We start from the raw sequence: 21,541 nt of genomic DNA on the forward strand, positions 1-21,541 counted from the left end.
TATATTTGGCCCCCTGCTGCTCTGACTACCATGTTATTGTGGTTCCAGTAGATGGGTCGGTTTCCCAGGTTCATACAGTACCATGTGAAAAATGGTGCTATATGGTAATAGGCTGTTTTTTTCAAAGTTACGCAGTCAAAATTAACAGAAATAATTTTAGTTATTTAGCTTGTCATAAGAGACAAAATGAGGTTAAAATTTTATCCAATAATTTATAAATGACATGGCTGTAAATTAGATACTTAATTATCAAACTAACTACTCAGCTTCAAACTAAATGTTTCCCAGCAGACTGACTAAAGACATTTCTCCCTCTTCCTCTATCAGACCTTCTCTGCTCCTGCAGCAGGTTCCTCCATACCTGAGAGCTTCCAGTCTCCAGTGTGGATCCTTCAGTCCAGCCGACAGCAGCTTCACTCCTGAGTCTCCTGGATGATTGTAGCTCAGGTCCAACTCTTTCAGATGGGAGGGGTTGGAGGTCAGAGCTGAGGCCAGAGAAGCACAGCCTTCCTCTGAGACCAAACAGCCTGATAAGCTGCAGACACACAATTCATCACATGATGAGAATATGAGAACATTGAGGTAGAACCCAAGGTCTGAACTGGTCATTTTTACAAGAGGAAAAAAGTAAATAAATGAACCTGTCAATAAGATGAAATATTAATAACACTTTAATTGCGTTACATGAGAAATAAAAATCAACATTTGTCACTTATAGAACAGATCAGAACAGAAGCATCCTTCATTTTTCCACAGCAGGGAGTTCAGGTTTACCAGCAACAAGTTTAAGTTAAATGGAAAAATCAGATATTCAAGAAATAATAAAGACAATAAATAATAGGAGAATGTAGAGTAAGGACACATTTACCATATAGGAATAATAATGCTGTACATTTACTAAAAACAGCATAATCAGTTTGAAATAATGTGCAGCTTATTAGGGCAATTTATAATCATATGTAAGATGCGTATATTTGTACATTGAAACAGCAATAGACTATTTAAAAGACACTTAAAAGACTGCATGTAACAGCCGGGATATACATAATTAATGAGCTTTTTGGGAGCAGTTCTGTTTAGAAAGTCTAACACTGGCCTGGTGGAGCAGATTTATTTCTATGGATAGGTTTATAGTTTATGCATTTAAAACCAGGAGAGTGGACCAATCACACAGCTGGTGCCTCTACATGTTGCCTCGTGCTGCCACTGCTTGATCTCTGAACCAGGATTGCCTGCATCTCTTTTCACTCAAACTGGACACAGGCTGACCTGTATGGACATAGGGATAAATTCCGGTGGGGGTTGGGGGCCTGGACCCCCCAATCTTGGAATTGTCCTCCTCATAAAAGAAACCTTTGTATTTAAATATCAATATCAAAAGGCAATAGAAACAAAGAACAAAATAAATCTGCCATTAATCTAAGAAAAAAATAAGAATTAACTTTTAGGTACCCACACCATTGTTAGAACAATGGTTCAGTCCAAAGTGTACGAGGAGCAACAGCAGCACTGAATGGCACAGGCTCTGTTAGAGCTGCTTAAGTGAGGAGCTAGCTGTTAGCTGTGGCTCTGGGTGGGCTGCTTGGACAGAGGGCAGAAGGAGAGGCGAGTGGACGTAGCAAGCAAATGAGGGTGGTAGGATTTGATTTTGGTGGATTGCATAATCTACCATAATCTACCTTCTACCATAGAAGTGGAATTCAAAGTCATGGTGGAATTCAAACAAGATGGGGGGTATATTAACCCGATAAAGCTGACTAAAGCAATAGAGGAAGAAATGACATAAGAGTTCTTAAAATGAAAAATTATTGGAATTTAAATGAAATAGGGATAAAGACTGATGTATATTTAAGAAACTCATATTATAATGACCTTAAAATACTGTATATTCAGTGTCAGGTTTTGGGTTTTTTCTGTGTCGATTTGAATTCTTCTTTGTGTTTATTTTGTGTTTCTGTGTCTTCTGAGTATCCATGTTGTCCTCTCTCCCCCTTGATTGTTCAGAGGTGTGTCTCGTTCCCTGATTACCTCCTGTGCATTAATGTCACCTGTGTCTCTGTGTCTTCGTCGGGTCCTTGTTGTATGCGTTGATTCTGTCTCTTTTCTGTTGTGTTAATCTTTGATTTGCCAGTTGCTACCAATGGTGAGCCTAGCCTTTCCGCTCACCCTGTGCTGCCTCAAAGTTTGGACATTTTGTGCATTTTTTCTCCATTAAAATAATAATTTCTTTGAGCTACTGGATCCACTGTGTCTGTCTCACCACCTCACATCGCACCTCATGATATTCAGATGGTTCTAACAATTTAAAAGGATGTGTGGGAATAGGAATATATACAGTATATACCAGAGTTTAAAATATACAATTCTAAAATAATCTTAGATCAACTATCTGTTTTCACAGCAGAAATGGTGGCAGTTATACTAAGCTTACAGTGGGTAGATAACGTTAGACCAGACAAGGTGGTAGAATGTACAGATTCCAAAGCAGTTTTAGAAAGTATTCATGGAGAAGGAAATAATAGGAAAGACTTAGTATTAGAAATTCAGCACAGTCTATTTAGATTATACAAGGGTGGCACTGATATATGGTTCTGGTTTGGTACCAGCACATGAAGGTCTAAAAGGCAATGAAAAGGCAGATAAATTAGCAAAAAGGGCTTTAGAGGGGGCAATAACGATTACAATTCCTTTTGTGAAAGGGGAAGGGAAATCACTTAAGAGTAAAGAAATGGAAAAATGGCAAAAAGGTGGAATGAAGATAAGAAAGGAAGAAGACTATATAAAGTACAAAAGTCAGTACTAATTAGAAATATTGAGAGAAACAGAAGGGAAGAAATATTAATGATCAGATTAAGAGTAGGTCGTAAATATTTAAATGTCATTTTATATTTAATAGGGAGGAAAAATAATGATAAATGTGAAGGATGTGGGGAGAAAGAAAATGTCGAATACGTATTGATACATATGAACCTGAAAGGGAAAAATTGAGAAGAATGGTTGGAAGGACAGGTCAATAATGGAGTATAAAAGAAATATTGGCGAAATGAAGGAAACGTAATGGATATTTGCAGATTAAGGAAAGCATTATTTATCCTCAGAATACAAAATTAAAAAATAGAATTTGATAGGCGTAAGGTAATGTTGGTACACACTCATGTACAGTAGGTGGCAGTATGCACCTTGATCTGCCTTAATAGAAAAGAAGAAAAAGAAGAAGAAGCAGCTGTGGTTCTGCAACACAAACAAAAATCCCTTCAGTAAGCACATACTTAAAACAAAAGACATGTAACACTTTTTATTTACGTTCACTGCTCAACAGGAAGAAACACACTAACAAAATCAGACTGCAGTTTGTTCATTTCATTAATTTGGCTGAATCATGGTAAACTGCATTATTATGCCTTAAATCAAAATGAGCAAAACTGGCTACATTGTTTTCATAGACTTAGCTCCTTTTTCTATCGAAGATAGCCAATATATCAATTATATTTAGCTCTCTAACTTTTACTTTAATAAGAAGAGTTTGAAACTGGAGAGGCTGAGTGTTACCACTAGCAGACAGCTCCGTATGTGAGCCGAGAACAGAGGGGCTATTGAAGCTAATAGTAATAGAAAATAAAGTGTACCTTTATTTCTTATCACCTTCAATGTAGAGCCTTTAAAACCACAAAACAAAATCTGAATATTTTTCTACAAAACTCTGGTGCTGAACCTTAAGTTTAAGTTGTGATACTTCCCAAACATTCATTTTCTACATATTTATAGGTTCTCAGTAGTCCAGAACATGAAAAAACCCACTTGTTGCACATCCTATCACAGTTTCACTCTGGAATTCACTGAGTCCCTGAGAGGAACCCATTCTTTCACAAATGTTTGTAAAAACAGTCTACATGTCTAGGTGTTCATGTTCATACACCTGTGGCGTTGGAAGATATTGGAAACCCTGATTCTGATTATTTGGATGGGTGGTCAAATACTATTGGCAAGCTCTGCTAGCACATAGTGGATAGAAATCACAGGTATTGAGAACATTTTACCTGAGAGTTTCCAGGTCGCAGTTTGGACTCTTCAGTCCAGCAGAGAGAAGCTTCACTCCTGAATCCTGCAGGTTGTTGTTACTCAGGTCCAGTTCTCTGAGACTGGAGGACTGGGAGCTGAGAACTGAGGACAGAGCTTCACAGCTTCTCTCTGAGAGGTTACAGCCACTCAGTCTGAAGAGACAGGGAGGAAAATCTATTAAACAATTCTTCAAAATTTATGTCTATTTTTCCAGTCAACAATGTTCCTCCTTACTGATTTAAGGGACTGTTTTATATATAATTATGATGCCTTTTGTTGTGAACTGTTTCAGTACTAAACAATTCCTCAACATTTCTGTTCTTTCAGATCAACAATGTTTTTAATAGACAGAGATCTTATTTTACACCAACTTTGTAGTTGTTGTAAACTGGATCATTCTATAGTTGGACCCCCAGCCTTAAAGAACAGAACTACAGGTGACAAGGAGGTTGGAAAGAGAATTGTAAAATTCCACAAGTAACTATATTAATCCAATTTCAATTTTAACATTAAGTGGAGGAGTTATTATGTTCAGCTGCTGGAGGAAGTCTGTTTCTTTTTTGCACATCCCCCCAGTCGGACACTTTGAAAAGACAATGCACCAATATATAAACTGAAACATGAATATTTACCTCATAATTAGCAGATTTTCATCTATCAAAAATAACTGCATTAACATTTTGTGTCCTTACAGAGCTTTGTTGGAGGCTTTAACCACAGACAGCAGCCTCAGAAGTACCTCCTCTGAAGCAGAGTATTTCTTCAGGTCAAAAACATCCAGATCTTTTCCTGATGACACTACAATGAAACCCAGAGCTGACTAATGAGCAGAAGACAGTTCATCTGTGGAGAGACTTCCTGAACTCAGAGACTGTTGGATCTCCTCCACTAGAGAACGATCATTCAGTTCATTCAGACAGTGGAACAGATTGATGATTTTCTCTGCAGACACATTTTCACTGATCTTCTTCTTGATGTACTTAACTATTTTGTGACTGGTCTGTGATCTACTTCCTGTCTGTGTCAGCAGACCTTGTAGGAGTCTCTGATTGGTCTGCAGTGAAAGTCCAAGGAGGAAACGGAGGAACAAGTCCAGATGTCCATTTGGACTCTGTAAAGCCTGGTCAACAGCTCTCTGATGGAGAGATTTTAGGTCAGATTTATTAAGTAATGAAGACTTCTTAGATCTTTGCATTTCTTTCATCACATCAAAACCAGAGTTGATAAAGGTCAGATGAACATGAAGAGCAGCCAAAAGCTCCTGAACACTCAGATGGACAAAGCAGAACACCTTGTCCTGGTACACCCCTCTCTCCTCTTTAAAGATCTGTGTGAACACTCCTGAGTACACTGAGGCTGCTCTGATATCGATGCCACACTCTATGAGGTCTGATTCATAAAAGATCAGGTTTCCTTTCTGCAGCTGATCAAAAGCCAGTTTTCCAAGAGACTCAATCATCTTCCTGCTCTCTGGACTCCAGGGTGGATCTGTTTCAGCTCCTCCATCATACTTGATCTTCATCACTTTGGTCTGAACCACCAGGAAGTGGATATACATCTCAGTCAGGGTGCTGGGCAGCTCTCCTCCCTCTCTGGTCTCCAACACATCCTCCAGAACTGTAGCAGTGATCCAGCAGAAGACTGGGATGTGGCACATGATCTGGAGGCTTCGTGATGTCTTTATGTGGGAGATGATCCTGCTGGCCTGATCCTCATCTCTGAATCTCTTCCTGAAGTACTCCTCCTTCTGTGGGTCATTGAACCCTCTGACCTCTGTCACTATGTGAACACACTGAGGAGGGATCTGATTGGCTGCTGAAGGTCGTGTGGTTATCCAGAGGAGAGCAGAGGGAAGCAGTTTCCCCCTGATGAGGTTTGTCAGCAGAACATCCACTGAGGTGGACTCTGTAGCATCAGTCAGGATCTCCTTGTTGTGGAAGTCCAGAGGAAGTCGACTCTCATCCAAACCATCAAATATGAACAGAACCTGGAAGTGTTCAAAGCTGCAGATTTCTTTGGTTTCAGTAAAGAAGTGATGAACAAGTTCAACCAAGCTGAACTTTTTCTCTTTCAGCACATTCAGCTCTCTGAACGTGAATGGAAATATGAACTGGATGTTCTGGTGGGCTTTGTTTTCAGCCCAATCCAGAGTGAACTTCTGTGTTAAGACTGTTTTCCAAATGCCAGCCACTCCCTTTGTCATCACTGTTCTGATTGGTTTATCTCTTCCAGGTGGGAGTTTAAAGATGTCTTCTTGTCTGATTATTGCTTCTGGTCTGTTTGGTTTCCTGGATGCTGTTTCAATCTGTCTGACCTCATGTTCATCATTGACCCCTCCAGCACCTCCCTCTGTGATGTAGAGCTCTGTGTACATCTGGTTCAGAAGGGTTGGACTTCCTGCTTTAGGAATCCCCTCAAACACAGACTGGAACTTCTTCTTCAAACCAGATTTAAGTTGATGTTGACAAACTGCAGCAAGACGTTCTAAAATAAGACAAAAAGTACAAACAAGAACTGAATAAAATCATATTCTGAAGATGTTTTGCATAAGTGTGATTCCATCTCTTCAAACTTCAGTAAACGTGTGATTTATCCATCAGGTTAAACCTTTGTAGATATCCTCTTACTGCTCTTTAGACGGTCAGCCAGCTCTTCCTGCTTCATCCTCTTCAGGAAGTTCAGTGTGATCTTCATCACTGCCTCTCTGCTGCTCCTCCTTTGCTCTTCATCTTCACCTTCCAACACCTCATCATCCTCTCTTTGACTCTGAGCATTCTGGGTAATCTGTACTCAGAATTTTATGGATTTTCTTCAGCTCATTCTTCAAAAAAGTGACAATCTTGTCCTCAAGCATCTGGAATAGAATAATAAATGAAGGAAACATCAGACTGAAATCATGGAGCCAAACAGCAGATGGATGTTGGACAGACTGACAGTCCTCTGGTTTACAAAGTGCATCATGAAGATGACTGTGAACAGAACCCAGACAAAGTTGTTGTTCATTTACAGACCATAAATATGGAGTCCAGCTGTGTTTGATGCTGCAGGGCAGATGGACCACTGGGAACCTCTGAACTTTGCTGGTCCACTCTGTGGAGCAACCAGGAACAATTAGAAAGAAATGAAATATTCATCCAGCAGTATTTAGAAATTAAATCACCAAGAGTTTCACATTAAATGTTCTTAAAGCAGAAAAACAAAGCATCATATGAACAAAATGGAATGAAGTTAAAAAGAGGAAGATTAACTTCAAGGATTAAGTCCAGTAACACCAAAATCACCCAGTAGAAATTTTGAAAGGCTGATGCTGAACTTGGAGCAAATCTTATGCTTGTGGAGACAGTTTCCCAGAGCTTGGGGACAGTAGAAGTGAAGGCTCTGTCCACACAGGTCTTCAGGACAGTGTGGGACATCAATCATGTTCTGATGACTAGATCTGAGGTGATGTGGACATAGAGGAAATCTGAGATAAGTGGGTGTGTGTCCATGTGGGGTCTTCTTCTGGATGTCATAGAGAGGATATTTAAATGGATCCTGTAGATCCCTGGAAGCCAGTGAACTCACATTTCATCTGTCCACACATAGACAATCAGAAGGTAAAGGTCCATGAAGTGATATCTGGATGTGAGCAGTGAACCAAATGATGCAAGTAGTTGTAAAGATTTAATGTTCCAGCTGATACCACAAAGAACCTGTATGATCCACATCAGCTCAGTTTGGTTGAGTTCCAGTAGATCTCACCAACCACATCATGAAGCTTTCCTTCCCTGCTGAACTACTCTCACGATGCACACAGGAACCAAGTCCTGTTGGACCAGACTGGCTTTACCAGATATATCCCAGTGGGTCGTGGAAATGTGTTCCACTCTTAGGCTGACATGAAGCCAGGAAGCAGAAGAACATCGTCAACACCCATAGATAAAGATATGAACGCGTTTTCATTAGAACAGAGCAGCTGATTTCTGTAGATAGTGGATCAAACTTCTATGTAAATATAACTGGAAACATCTGAGTTCTTACTGGTTCAGTTTCCACAGTTAATCAATTAGAAACAGCTCACCTCTCTGATGATGGAGCTTCAGGAGATTTAAATAGAATGGGATGAGGCATGGAACCGTCGCTCTTAAACAACACACAGCTGGGCTCTGATTCTTCTTCTTCTGTGAAACTCTGATGGATTCTGCTAAAAAAAAAACCTCATTTAAATCTTTCCTTGGAGTTTTGTTTTGAATATATTTTTAATGTGGTTCATTGTAAAACAAAGAGCTGTGAGACACAACAGAACCAGACAGCTCATTGACTTGATGTTGTAAAGGATTCCCATCAGAACCGGTCCAATCCTCCAACATTTTCCTGATCATTGATCCTCCTGAATAATGTCCAGCCTTGTTTAAAGAGCAGAAAGATTTGTTTCTGTCAATAACCAATGAAAAGGCACCATGTAATAAGTTTAAGCACAATACAATTACAGATGCTTATCTTTTTCAAATAGAAGAGTAAAAAATTAAACTCACATAAACACAAAATAAGATTTTGTAATAAGTTCCAAAAATGCATATATGGTCCTACATTTTCCAGCCCCTAATTGATTATGTATTAACATATCAATTACTAACTCAACTTAAATTGGAGCCTTAAATATTCAAATAACTTAACAAAAACTATTTTTAACTTGGTTACAAAAACAGTCTTCTAATAAAACCTCTTGTTTCATTCTTGTAATAAACACAACATTGTAATCAGCTTTTGGATGATGCTTGTCTTCGTCTTGACTTCTGCATTCCAGATTATCCCTTTGGAGTCTGGCATGACTTTGATGATTTTACCCAACATCCAAGAATTTCTCAGAGAGGATGAATCAGCAACTAGGACAACATATCCAACCTTGAAATTTATTTTTAGGCCAAGCCATGTTTTTCACTCCAGGAGAAAATGTAGGTTGTCCCTTTAGCAGAAGCTAAAGGTTTGGCGTAAGAGGCTCAAGATCATTAGGATCGTCTGTGTTCATGGTTAAGGGTTTTCCATTAATGATGCTCTCGACTTCACATAAAAGAGTCTGCAGTCCTTCATCATCCAGTATCTGTTGCTTAACAACGGAACTTATGACTTTTCTAACGGTACGTATCTGACGTTACCAGACTCCTCTATGATGAAATGCAGCAGGTAAATTGAAAATCCACTGTACTCCTCTTTGCATCATGGTGTCATTAATGCGAGAGTGGTCCAGCTCTTTCAATGCCTCCCTTAACTCTCTTTCTGCTCCAACAAAATTTGTTCCTTTGTCAGAGCGAATAATGGAAACTTGTCCTCTTCTGCTTTGAAAACAACGCAGGGTGTTAATACATGAATCTGTATCAAGAGACGGGGCAACTTCAATATGTACAGCTCTGACAGGTAGACATGTGAAAAGCACTCCGTAACATTTGACCGTGACACCTTCTCTTTTGACCTTAAAAGGACCAAAATAATCCACACCTGTGTTGGAAAAAGGTGGTTTATCAGGAAGCAGATGGTCATGTGGCAGATCTGCCATTTTTTGTTGCCCTGGTCTCGCATGCGGTCTTCTACAGAGGTTGCACTCTGAGATTACCTTTCTAACAGCTGCACTGGTTCTGCCCAACTGTATGCTTTTGTGCTGCAAAGTTTAGATTTCAGCTGCATAAGTTTGTCTCTGACTGAACTTGACCAACTCTCTTTCAGCTTTGGACAAATCTTCAACAGTGAGCATTTTCTTTTCCAACTTTCTTTTAAATGTGATAATCTGTGGTTCAACTAAACTCTCAACTTTCTCTGGTTCATTTTCAGATTGCTGCACATTTAGTACAGTTTCTTTTCTCTTTTTACTCAGGTGACTCAGAGTCTCTTTCAGGTGCAGCATCCAGGCAATGGCCTTTTTGAGCTTATGCCAGCTGGAGTAATGCTCGTTTAGTTGACTCATTGACTCATCGTTTTTCCATGGTTTTGCACACGTCGTTGCAACTGTTGTCCTTACTTCATTTTGTTCCATTAACCTAGAATGTTTAGGTGGTTTTGGCCAATGCTCTTCATTTGACAGGAAACTTGGTCCTTGAAACCAACTTTCACTTTTGATGAATATTTCAATTTTTAAACCTCTTGATGCCAGATCCGCTGAATTTTGTGAACTGCTCATATGTTTCCACTGAGATCGGTATGTCAGTTCCCTGATCAAAGAGATTCAGTTTGCCACAAACGTTTTGAAGCAAATTCTGTCATTTTCAATGTAGCTCGGTGCTGTGGTACTGTTGGTCCAGAAGACTGATTTCTTCAGTGGTATTTGAAGTTCTCTCAGCATCCGATCCACTTTGACTGCAACCACTGCTGCTGTTAATTCCATTCTGGGAATTGTCATTTGTTTAAGAGGTGCTACCCTGGATTTTCCTATTAAGAATGACACTTGTGTTTCACCTCGTTCATTAGTCAACAAAAGATATGACACAACTCCATATCCATCCTGGATAGCATCGGAAAAGAGATGAATTTGTGCAAACTTTGTGGGTCTGAATGAAGAAGGCTTAACACATCTGCTCACACTGATTTCAGAAAGCTTGTCGAGATCTGACAACCACTCTAGCCATGTCTGGCGTGACTGTTCTGAGATTTCTTCATCCCATCCTCGCTTCTCTTTGTAAAGTTCTCTCAGAATAAGTTTAACAGGTAAATGAAGTGGTGCCAAAAATCCTTAAGAATCATACACAGAGCTGGCAACTGATAAAATGCCTCTTCTTGTGCATGGCTTGTTTGGCAGCTGTACTTTGAACTTGAAGCTGTCAGAACTTCTGTACCACTGCACACCCAAAGCTTGTTCTACTGGAAGCTCATTGTGTTGCAAATCCAAATCTTTAACAACAGGTGCTCTTTCACTGCCAGGAATGGAGTACAACAGAGCTTTATTGCTCATTCATTTAGTCAAATGGAACCCACCACTTTCACAAAATGTCATCAGTTCTTTTGCTAGTTTAACTGCTACTTCTTCTGTTGACACAGACTTTAGGCAGTCATCCATGTAAAAGTTCTTCAGAACTGTCTGTGTTGCTTCTGCTGATGTATTTGTGGCTCCATCTTCAGCAGTTCTTCTCAGTGCATATGAAGCACAACTGGGTGATGACGTGTCTCCAAACAGGTGCACGCACATTCTGCATTCTGCCGCTTCTTTAGTTTCGTCACCATCTGGCCACCAAAGAAAACGCAGCAAGGCTGCATCTTTGTCTGGGACTCTGACTTGATAGAACATAGATTCAATATCTGCCATCATGGCAACAGGCTCCTGTCTAAATCTGAGCAAAACTCCAATAAGAGTGTTCATGTGATCAGGTCCTTGCAGTAATTGATCGTTCAATGACTCCCTGATAAGATCCAGTACAGTCAAACACAACTCGGAGTTTTTTCTTTTTTGGGTGCTACACTCCATGGTGTGGAATGAACCATACTCGACCATCACTGTGACTCAGCTGTTCTTCAGGGACTCTTGTAGCGTAACCTTTTTTCAATACGTTGTCCATGAAAGCTTTGTAGTCTTGACAAATGTTTGAAGTTCTACTTAGCTTCCTCTTCGAAGAGTTAAGGCTTTGTTCAGCAAAACCACAATTGCGTAGCATTATCACATCGTCATTTTTCAGAGGCAACTTGATGCAATAATGACCATCGATGAACTGTGCCAATGTAGTTACAGCATGCGTGAACTGCTTATACTGCTGAGACAGTTCTTGTTTGTCCTCATACTGTCGCTCTGGGAAATCTGCATTATATTGCTTCTCCAACATGTCTTCAATGTTCAATACAGATATACGATTGACAAGAAAATATTGTTTTTCAGTGACATGTCATTCACTATCTTGACATCTGCTGACTGGTCCATTTACCACCCAACCTAGGGCTGTTTTCACGGTGTATGGTCCATCATTCTGGCTGTTGACAATCTTCCATGGCTCCATAGCCTTGTGTGTATTAGCACCAATGAGAAGTCCAATATCTGACTCTAATCTTGGAAGACGAACTTGTTTCAGGTAAGGCCATCTCTCCAAATCTTGCTCTTTTGTTATATTACCTTTTGTTGCAGGAATGTCTAGATAAGTGTATACATCTGGCAGCATGATGAAGTCTTGTTCGTCAAGTCCACAAACCTCTAAATCTGTAAGGACATAACTACAGACTTTCTGTTCCTGTGTCATGGTTCAAAGAAGGATTTCTTTCTTTTTTCCTTGTACATTCAACTTTCTGGCCAGATCCTTGGTGCAAAAGGTTGCTGTGCTACCTTGATCCAGGAATGCATATTTGTTGATGATGTTTCTGTTTTTCTTGTGTCTTATCTGCACAGGCACAATGGGAAGTATGCATTCATTTTCCCCGGCCCCAGTGACTTCACCTTTTTTACATCCAGTGGACACAAGAGCACTTGTAACTTAGTTTGTGTTTTGTGGGTTGTCAACCACGTTTTCTTCTGACACAACATTCTGCTTCACCACATGTAGAATAGTTTGGTGCTTAAGAGAACAGTCGGAACATGAGGCCTTTTTTCTACAAGCTTTATATAAATGACCTGACATTAAACATCCAAAATAAAGACCATATGACTTCAGAAACTGTATTCTGTCTTTCGAAGGCTTTTCTTTAATTTTGTTACAAACACTCAAAGTATGGCTTTTCTTATAATAAAGACATGGACTTTGAAAAGCAATGATCGACTTGACTGAAGAAGTTGTTATATCACGTTGACTCTTGGTGGTATCCTTTCGGTGCAAGATATATTCACAGCAAAACTGCTTTTCTTTGAAAGCCCTTTTAGTTGGTCAGACTTTTTCTTCGAGCTGCTCTGATTAGCTGGTGTGACATCAAGAATATCTCCAAATAGCGGATCATTAGCAACCTTTGCTTGTTGATAGATGAACTCTACAACATCAGGAAATTTGGCTCGTGTTCCTTTTCTTTCTTGAATGCTGTAAGCATGGCTTCTCCAGTTTTCTTTCAGTTTATGTGGTAGTTTGTACAAGATGCATTTCATGTTTGTTGGATTGTTCATTTCACTCATGTAATCTACATCATTCACTCTGTTAGAACGTTCAATCAGAAATAGGGCAAATGCATTCAGTCCTATTCTGTCATCTGGTTTTAGCTGAAGCCATTCCATAGCCTTTTTAATATATGCTGTGGCAATGGTCAACTCATCTCCATAGTGTTGATCAAGAAAAGCCCTTGCTTCTCTGTAAGCTGTCTGGCTTCATGTGCTCACAGCTGCGTACAAGAGCTAATGGTTCGCCACCTGTGAACTGTTCTAGGTAATATAGCTGATCTTGTTGACTGTCAGTTTGGTTCTCAGTAGCATGTTCAAAAGCTCTTATGAATGATCTATATGAAAGGGGGTCATCTGTAAATACTGGAATTTCTCTGTAAGGAAGTCGAGATATACTATGTTGTTTTATGAGCATTTCAGTATGGTGATTTTGTTGCTGCAGAACCTGGTACAGATTATCTGAAAAAGAATCAGAACATTGAGCATTTGTTGAAATGCCTTTTAAGTGAGACTTTGTTGATACTGGAGGATCAACATTTGCGTTTTGTTCATCATCTGAGAACATGTCTTGCCTTTCTGATTTGCTCACAGAATGAACAGATTCAATTCTGCGTCTTGAAATAGCTTGTTAGAAATTAATCTCAGACTTCTGAGCATCTTCATTTTCTTCATACACCTTTAATTTTGCATTTGAAATGGCAAGCTTCGCTTCAATTTCTAGTTTCTATTTTCTAAACTTAAGATGGGCTTCTTCTACTTCAATTACTTCTTTATTTTTCATCGCTGCTGCTCTTGCTAAAAGCGCTTCACGTTCTGCTTTAGTTTTCAGCTGCATTGTACTTGTACTTGATCCTTGCAATGTACTGCTTGTAACCGAGGTTACAAGCAGGTTTGAAACACTGTCGTGTGGATGTACATCTTCTTCAGGAGAGCATTTGTCATCTTTTATCCATTCTTTAAAGCTTTGTAAGAAAAGTTTAAACTCAGAATGTCTACCCTTGAACACATCTTGGTCTACATCATCTTCACTTATCAGTTCACATAGTTTGGAATTAATGCGTTCATACTCTCTCAGGCATTTGACAAACATTGGAAAAGATTCTTTGTTTATGAAATTAGCATTGCATTCATTCTGTTTCAATCTTTCAATGTTATCCTTCTCTTTTGTCAACCGTGACAAAACACAAGCGAACAACGTTGTACTTACGGATTTTATTACTTCAACTCAGTCGTTTACCTCAGCTGAATTGAATCTCCGTTCCTCCTTTCGTTTTTACTTAGTCTTGAAAGAGTCCTCCCATGAGAAAGTCTTGACTTGATGTAAGTGCGGCAAGCTCTCACTAGTCTAGCCCCTTAAAGCTCTTTCGTACGCAACACATTTCTTCTAAAAAAAATGAGGTCTTGAATCTGACAGTCATCTTTAAGTCTTTACCAAATTTAAAAGGAAATAAAAATAAAAAACAGATTCAAAACAAATAGAAAGTGATGGTCAAAAGACTGTGTTACTCACAAGGTGCCAGACTTCCACAATGAGCAAGTGCTTTAATCTTTTATAAACTAATTAGTCAATAACCAATCAAAGGGCACCACGTAATAAGCTTAAGCACAATACAATTACAGATGCTTATCTTTTTCAAATAGAAGAGAAAAAAATAAACTCACGTAAACACAAAATAACATTTTGTATTAAGTTCCAAAAATGTATACATGACTCCTACAAACATGCTGGTTTGAAATGACTGAGAGAAAAAGTTTGATGATCTCAATGTTGAGTTTTGACATGGAGAAGAACCAGGAATCATTTCCACTCTGACCATCCAAGGAGGATCTGATGGAGCTTCATTCAGAACCAGATGGTCAGCTAGAGACCATCTGGTTCTGAAAGATATCCACGAGACAATATTTAGTTTTACTGCAGAAATGGAAGATAATACACCATGTTGGATAATGTTTAAATCTCAGAGATGCAACTACAATCATAAATTTAATTCATAGAAACTTTTTCTTTCAGTATTATCTGTGTTTAATCGGATTTAGAGACTAATTCAAATATAAACGTACAAATTAAATTTATTTCTTCCTTTGTGTTTCTGTGTTAATATTAATATATAATCAAATAAATGAGTCTGTTTCATTTGGAAAAATTAAGTCAGTGCAAAACAGAAGAAAATGCAGTTAAATGTTTGTGGCTCAAAGGTCATGTCAACATGATAGTTTATGTGTCTTGATTGAAAAGTGAGTTCATTATGGATAATTTTTAACCCTGTTATTCATCAGCAATAATTATGTGATTCTCTGAATTCGGTACATTTTGGGGTCTCAGGTAGGACTGTTGTAAATGGATATTTTAGTAATCGAGTAATCTACTGATTATTCTTATGATTAATCAAGTAATCGGATAAAAAAATTATAAAATAAAAGTGATAAATTTGGCATACACCGGTATTACTATCGGATATCATATTAGTCCAGTTTTTCATTTTTGAGCATCTCTAACAGTTACATTTATGGAGTTTAGAAAACTAACCTGTAACAATAATAGCTCACTTTCTAAGTTAACTTGAAAAAAAGTTATACAAAGATCTGAAATCTATTCAATTTAATAATAAAGAGGCAGGATCACAAATACACTTTGAAAAAATGTATATGCTCCAGCTTTTTGTTTATGTATTCATCTTCAGTCAGTTTAATAGATGAACTCTCACCTTGCCCCATACAGGTTAAGCTTTAGGTTTGAGAATACGGGAAATGTCGCCTGGAGTGGGGAGCTTGGGGTGGAACGGGGGCAGGCGAACGAAAGTCTGGGGGCCGGTAGACCAGGGGACGAAAGTAAGGGGGGAGCAATACGGGATATTTACGGCACATTTGCTCGTCACACTAAGAAACTCATCTACCAACCATGTACCGCCACAATGCTTTCCACCACCCGTTTGTTGAGACCGGGATTATATGAAATTTATTGTGCGGTCAATCCATAAAGCTGCACTTATAGTGTAACCATCAACTACTCAGCTGCCCGCCATGTTCAGTCTATCTGCTCACCTGTATAAATACTGCTGCAGCACTCTTCCCATCGTTCGCTCTCAACCAGCAGCTCCCAGAGGAGAAAGGCTGCCATACTCCAGGCATTGCGCCAGTCATTTTAAGGATGCTTATTGGTCCCCCCAAAATGATGAAAACCCGGGTATTATCATAAATCAATAAAATCCCCATGGGCCGAACTTGAAAACTGAATGTTATGCCGCTAATATTTGCATTCGTCAACAACTCAGAGACGGAGGTCAGAGCTACACTTACAAATAATGTTCCGTCTGGAACACGGTGAGATAAATAATAAAACATAAATTAATGAAGCTTCAAGGCAGGTAAATTTTCCTTGAGGAATTTTAATAATTGAAGTATTTGAATCGTTCGAGGAATCGTTTCAACCCTAGTCTATAAATATACGACAAAAAATTGTGTTTTTGAACACTACATCTATTGAAGGAATAATTGAAACTCCAAGAGTATATGTCTCCCCACCTTATTAATAAAATCCCAAACAGTATTATGAATTTCTTTGTTGCTTTAAGTTCAACCCCGTAACGGGACAATTTCATTCCCCTATGACTGTAACTCTATGACATAATTAAACTAATTATTCCAGTTCCTATTAGATGGCCTGTCCCTTGATTAAAATAACTAACTGTCAATATATTTTATTTGATTCTGAATCATAATCGTTAATAATTCAATTCGCCATAAGTAGAATATGGCAACTTGATGTAAAAGGGCTTTCAAAAATCATAAAAATAAACTTTTAAATAAACATTAAATCACGTTATTCTATGTTTTTGAATCATTCTTTAAACTTTGCATACAGTCCAACAAATATTAGTCTAATATTTGCTGTTATTATAAAAACAATCATAACAATGTATCAAGTAACGGTTGAACCCATTGTAACAGTTGACCAGACTGTAACGGGGTTGAAGATTTTCACTAAACGTTGCCATAAGTCCACATTAACTAGGTTATGGAGCAACATATGATATGATGAAAACAAGAATTGATATGTGTTTATAAGAACTTTCTTTACTTTTTACCAAACAATAAATAGAATTCACATGTGTAACGGTGATGAAAGGTTGAGTTTTGACAATGACGATGTTTGGATAAAAAATAATCAAATATAGGTAAGAAACTATATTAACACATAAATCTCTTTACAGTGTGAGTGGAAAGGACTTAAGTGATGTCACTTCCAGGGTGCTGAGGAAATTGGACTGAACCATTATTTATCAAAAGGAGGGATTGGTCTGCTGTTACAGGGTTAAACAAAACTGGAGGGACATGATTAAAAAGTGATATTTTATAAATAATTAATGTATTTTTCTCATATTTCTTTTATTTAGATTAAAGTATACCAAAAATGTTTAAAATGGTACAAATAAGTTGCAGTTACTGGTTAGTTTCTTTTGTTTTATATTCAGTGAAAAATTAACATTGGTCAGTGGGGAAATGCTCATTTGGCTGACCTCTACGCTTCAACAACCCATCAAATCTTTTGAAACATAATTATTAAAATATATATGTATGTTATATTGCCAAGACACATGGATATTTCCAATACTTGATTTTTCTCAAAAAATGTTAGTTGCATTACATGAAAATCTTTGAGATAAACCTGTGAGACACCAAATGCACTGAATTCAGAGAATGACCCAGTTGCTTATGTATGGTGTCAGTTAGAGATCAACTGGTTCTGAAAGATGTCCACATGAGATATTTATTTATCTTAACTGTGGAAATTGTTAATAATTCACTATGTTGGATGATGTTTGAACCACAGAGATGAAACTGGAATCATAAAATAAATTCATAAAAGCCTTTTTCTTTCAGCATTACTCTGTCTGGGAAATAAATTAAATTTAGATTTAGAGAACAATCCAAATATCAATCTAGAAATTAAACTCACTTCTGCCTATTGTGTTTGTGTGTTAAATTAATATTGGATGGTCATAATAACAGATATAAACTGAACAGTTACAGCAGTTAGAAACAGCTCACCTCTCTGATGGTGGAGATCCAGGAGATTTAAAGTCAATAGGAGGACCCTTTGACCTGTCGCTCTTAAAGGACACACAGCTGGGTTCTGGTTCTGATTCTGGTTTGAGTCTCTGATGGATCCTGTCAGAAACATGATGATTAAAACTTAATCTGTTCAGTCTGGATGAAGCAGCAAAGAGGAGCAGCAGCAGCTTCATCACCACGTCTGTTCTGGCCTGATATAGTGAACGCTGTGTGAAAAGGGCTGTGGACAGTTAGAGATGGTGACCTCACCTCTGACCTTTGCTCTGGCTCTCATCTTCCCCACACAGAGTGGTTTTAGAGGGAGGGACTCCCTCCTCTCTGTCCTCACACTGATCCATACTGCTGAATTCACATCAGCTCACACACACTTTCTACCTTCACCTGCAGAGGAAACACACATCATTCATCTGCACATCAACTCTGATCATCCTTTACATCATTAGAGCTGGAAAAAGATCAGCTGCTCCTCCTCTGATTGGCTCTTCTTCTCTGCTTCATATAAGTGTCAGGTGAATGCAGTCAGACAGCAGAGAGGCAGAGGAAGCTGCCATCAGCTGCTGCACTTCTACTATCAGTCCACTAGATGGAGACATGGAGCATCATTTACATTCAAACACAGAGTTAACCTGAACAGAAAGTATTTTAGTTTAATTATTAAACTCTACAAGTGGATTATCTGCTCTATCAAATAATAACTATTTAATAATATGACTAAATTAAACATATTTTAAAAATCACATAATTTTATTTTTAAAGGAAGCAACAGGACATTCTGACTTTAATGGTGGAAACCAGAGTTTGATTCCAGGAAATAAAAACAAGAAGCAGTTTGTTCAGAGCAGAAAATAAAGAAAACCAGCTGTTCAGCAGAGAACTTCAAACAGCAGATTTTAGTTTTTTAGCTGAAATCAGAATTGAACATTTTCTCCAAACATCAGAGAGCAGAAACAAGCAGGAATATCCTGATGACAAAGTTCAAGTAGGAAACAAAGCAAACTTACAGTTTGTTCAAATAATCCAAAGAGTTGATGAAGAATATCTGAACAACAAACTAAGACCCAACAGAACCGCGGCAGATCCAAACTGGTGCCACAAAAACGCAGGTTAGTTTCAACTGAAAGTGTTATGAGGAGAAATGAGCCCAGACTGGTCTGACTGGTCAGACTGACTGGAAGTCAGAGGAAAGTGATTCTGTTGATGTCTGAAGACAGGAACACTTCTCATAAATCTGGATCAACTGTTATTCTGTTGATTCAGGTTCTGTTCGACACCAACTGAACCAGAACCTTTTTTAACTTGAAACCAACTGAACTCTTCATTAGTGGTGGTTTGTCTCCCTCTGGTGGTGAAACTCTTACCTGCATATTGTCTGGTTATTAAAAACATATAAAGTGCTTTTTAAATACAATACAATGAGGCTGAGTGCAGTGGTCTCTTCATTTCTTCAGAGCTGAATGTCAGAGATGGTATAAAGTGATCAGAACCAGAACCAGTTCTAAGGTTTCATATATGAGGACATGAATAAATTTAGGGTTTGTTTGTTTCTGCTCACCTGGAGCACCAGCCGGGTGGAGTCAGTCTGAGTTCCTTCATCATCTAAAGAGAGCTGGAGAACATTGAAGATCCTCCTGAAAAAAATGGGAGCTTTGGAAAGAAATGAGCAGGAAGAGAAAGAAAAATGGATCTTCATCACTTCTGAAGTGGACGACATCAGAGTTGGATTCAGTGGAGTCACATGAAGAACAGAACACTGAGGCTAGAATAATAAACATCATGCTAAATATTAGCTGCAGCTCCGTCAGAAGAAGCTTCAGGTTGAATCTAAAGGAGGCTGAAGATCTCAAAGTGGATGAGAGGAAACCTGATGAGCTCTACAGTCCACTAAATCCAGATCAGAACCCTGGAGAACATCTACGCTGGAAGCAGAGCCACAAGCTAGAAAAATATCCAGGTTTCTATCCAACCTGAACACAGGAAGTCCTTTCTTCTTCTGCTGCAGCTGAGAAGGTCCTGCTGCAGAACTGAAGCCACACAGTTCCTCCACAGCAGAACAGATGAGGTTCTGGAGGAGACCAGGGTCCACATCTGGACTCAGAGTTCTCCTGAGCTTCAGCAGAGCTGCTGGGTTTGGTTCTGATCCGCCTCTGTTCTGGTGTCTGATCTTCAGAGACCATCTGAACCGACCCATCAGAACTCAGTTGAGGTGGTGGAGGATGAGGATGGGGCGCAGCGAGGAGGAGGAGGAAGAGGAGGAAGAGGAAGAGCACCGTAATCCATCTCTCTGCTGTGGAGAACCTGTTTGTCACTGATTTCACCTTCTTGTCTGCCTGTTTGGCTCTTTTTTTCAGCCAGCATTAAAATGCCGCTAATTCATTTTGGTATTCAGTCAGCACTATTATTATTTCAACATTATGATGGTCCCAAACCTATCAGTTCTTCTACTATTCTGGCTGCATACAACTTCCTTGTTCTGAGGACATTGAGTCTGTGAAAAGCATTAAGACAGACAGACAAATATGAGAAACTTTTGTGAGGAGATTCAGAGTGCAGTGGAAGAAGGAGAAGAAAACAGAGACAATGTGATTGATGAATGGTGGATTCTTGCTCCTGAATCTGAAGCTGTAAGATTACAGTGTGATGAGAATCTGAGAGATATTCTGATGAGGACAAAGAACAGGATATTGCCCCCGACTACAGTCATCAGTCTGATGCTGGAACAGAAGTCAGAGTCATCAGGGAACAGCCTTCAATTGATCCAGCTGTGTTACGCACAATTGATCAGAACCTGAACCAGAACCAGAACCAGGCCTGTGTGTTCTATGCAGTAAGAGACTGGTGTATTCAGTGTTTCTGTGCTTTGAACCCTCATCCATTTTACTTCTATGTCAACGGTGGAGCAGGAAGTGGAAAATCCCACCTGATTAAATGTATTGACTCTGAAGCAAGCACTGCTCTGGATCATCAGATCCATCAGTAGCCTCTTCTACTGATGGAGAGGAGGCTGACATATCAAATCAAACTGTCATGTTGACTTCATTTACAGGAACAGCGGCTTTTTCTATCAATGGCTGTTTGTTACATTCACTGCTCAAACTACCCAGGAGTCTAAAACCTCCCATTCAAGGACTTGATACTCAACTAGATGAAGTCAGATTTGAGCTTTTAAATGCTGAAATTATTGCTACTGATGGTATTTCAGTGCTTTCAAAACCTCTTTCTGCTGATGTGGATGCAAGACTGAAAGAAAAGGAAATCACTGAGATTTTGGAGGAACGTCTGTTTCAGGGTCGTTGACGTATCAGGATTTCCATCAGGGGAAATTAAACATTTAAAAATATATTTATCCATTGCAATTATTAGAACATTTGAAATGTTGTGCAC

The 21,541-nt window shown here is 38.8% G+C and overlaps 2 protein-coding genes across 2 annotated transcripts in view; both read right to left on the minus strand.

Annotated features, from left to right (window-relative positions):
• LOC116724505 (NLR family CARD domain-containing protein 3-like) overlaps positions 1-18,448 on the minus strand; it is a 37,127-nt gene extending 18,679 nt beyond the window's left edge. Inside the window, exons 1-4 of the mRNA XM_032570245.1 lie at positions 18,410-18,448; positions 18,137-18,256; positions 8,120-8,239; positions 7,071-7,149 (exon numbers count right to left, since the gene is read on the minus strand). Coding sequence (XP_032426136.1) covers positions 7,071-7,149; positions 8,120-8,169 — 129 coding nt within the window. The 5' untranslated portion in view covers positions 8,170-8,239; positions 18,137-18,256; positions 18,410-18,448. The remainder of the gene's footprint in view (positions 1-7,070; positions 7,150-8,119; positions 8,240-18,136; positions 18,257-18,409) is intronic.
• The window catches only part of LOC116724487 (NLR family CARD domain-containing protein 3-like), a 638,369-nt gene that overhangs the window by 46,691 nt on the left and 570,137 nt on the right, over positions 1-21,541 (minus strand). The window lies entirely within an intron of this gene.

This window comes from Xiphophorus hellerii, chromosome 8 (genome assembly GCF_003331165.1).
Source record: "Xiphophorus hellerii strain 12219 chromosome 8, Xiphophorus_hellerii-4.1, whole genome shotgun sequence".
Lineage (NCBI taxonomy): Eukaryota > Metazoa > Chordata > Actinopteri > Cyprinodontiformes > Poeciliidae > Xiphophorus > Xiphophorus hellerii.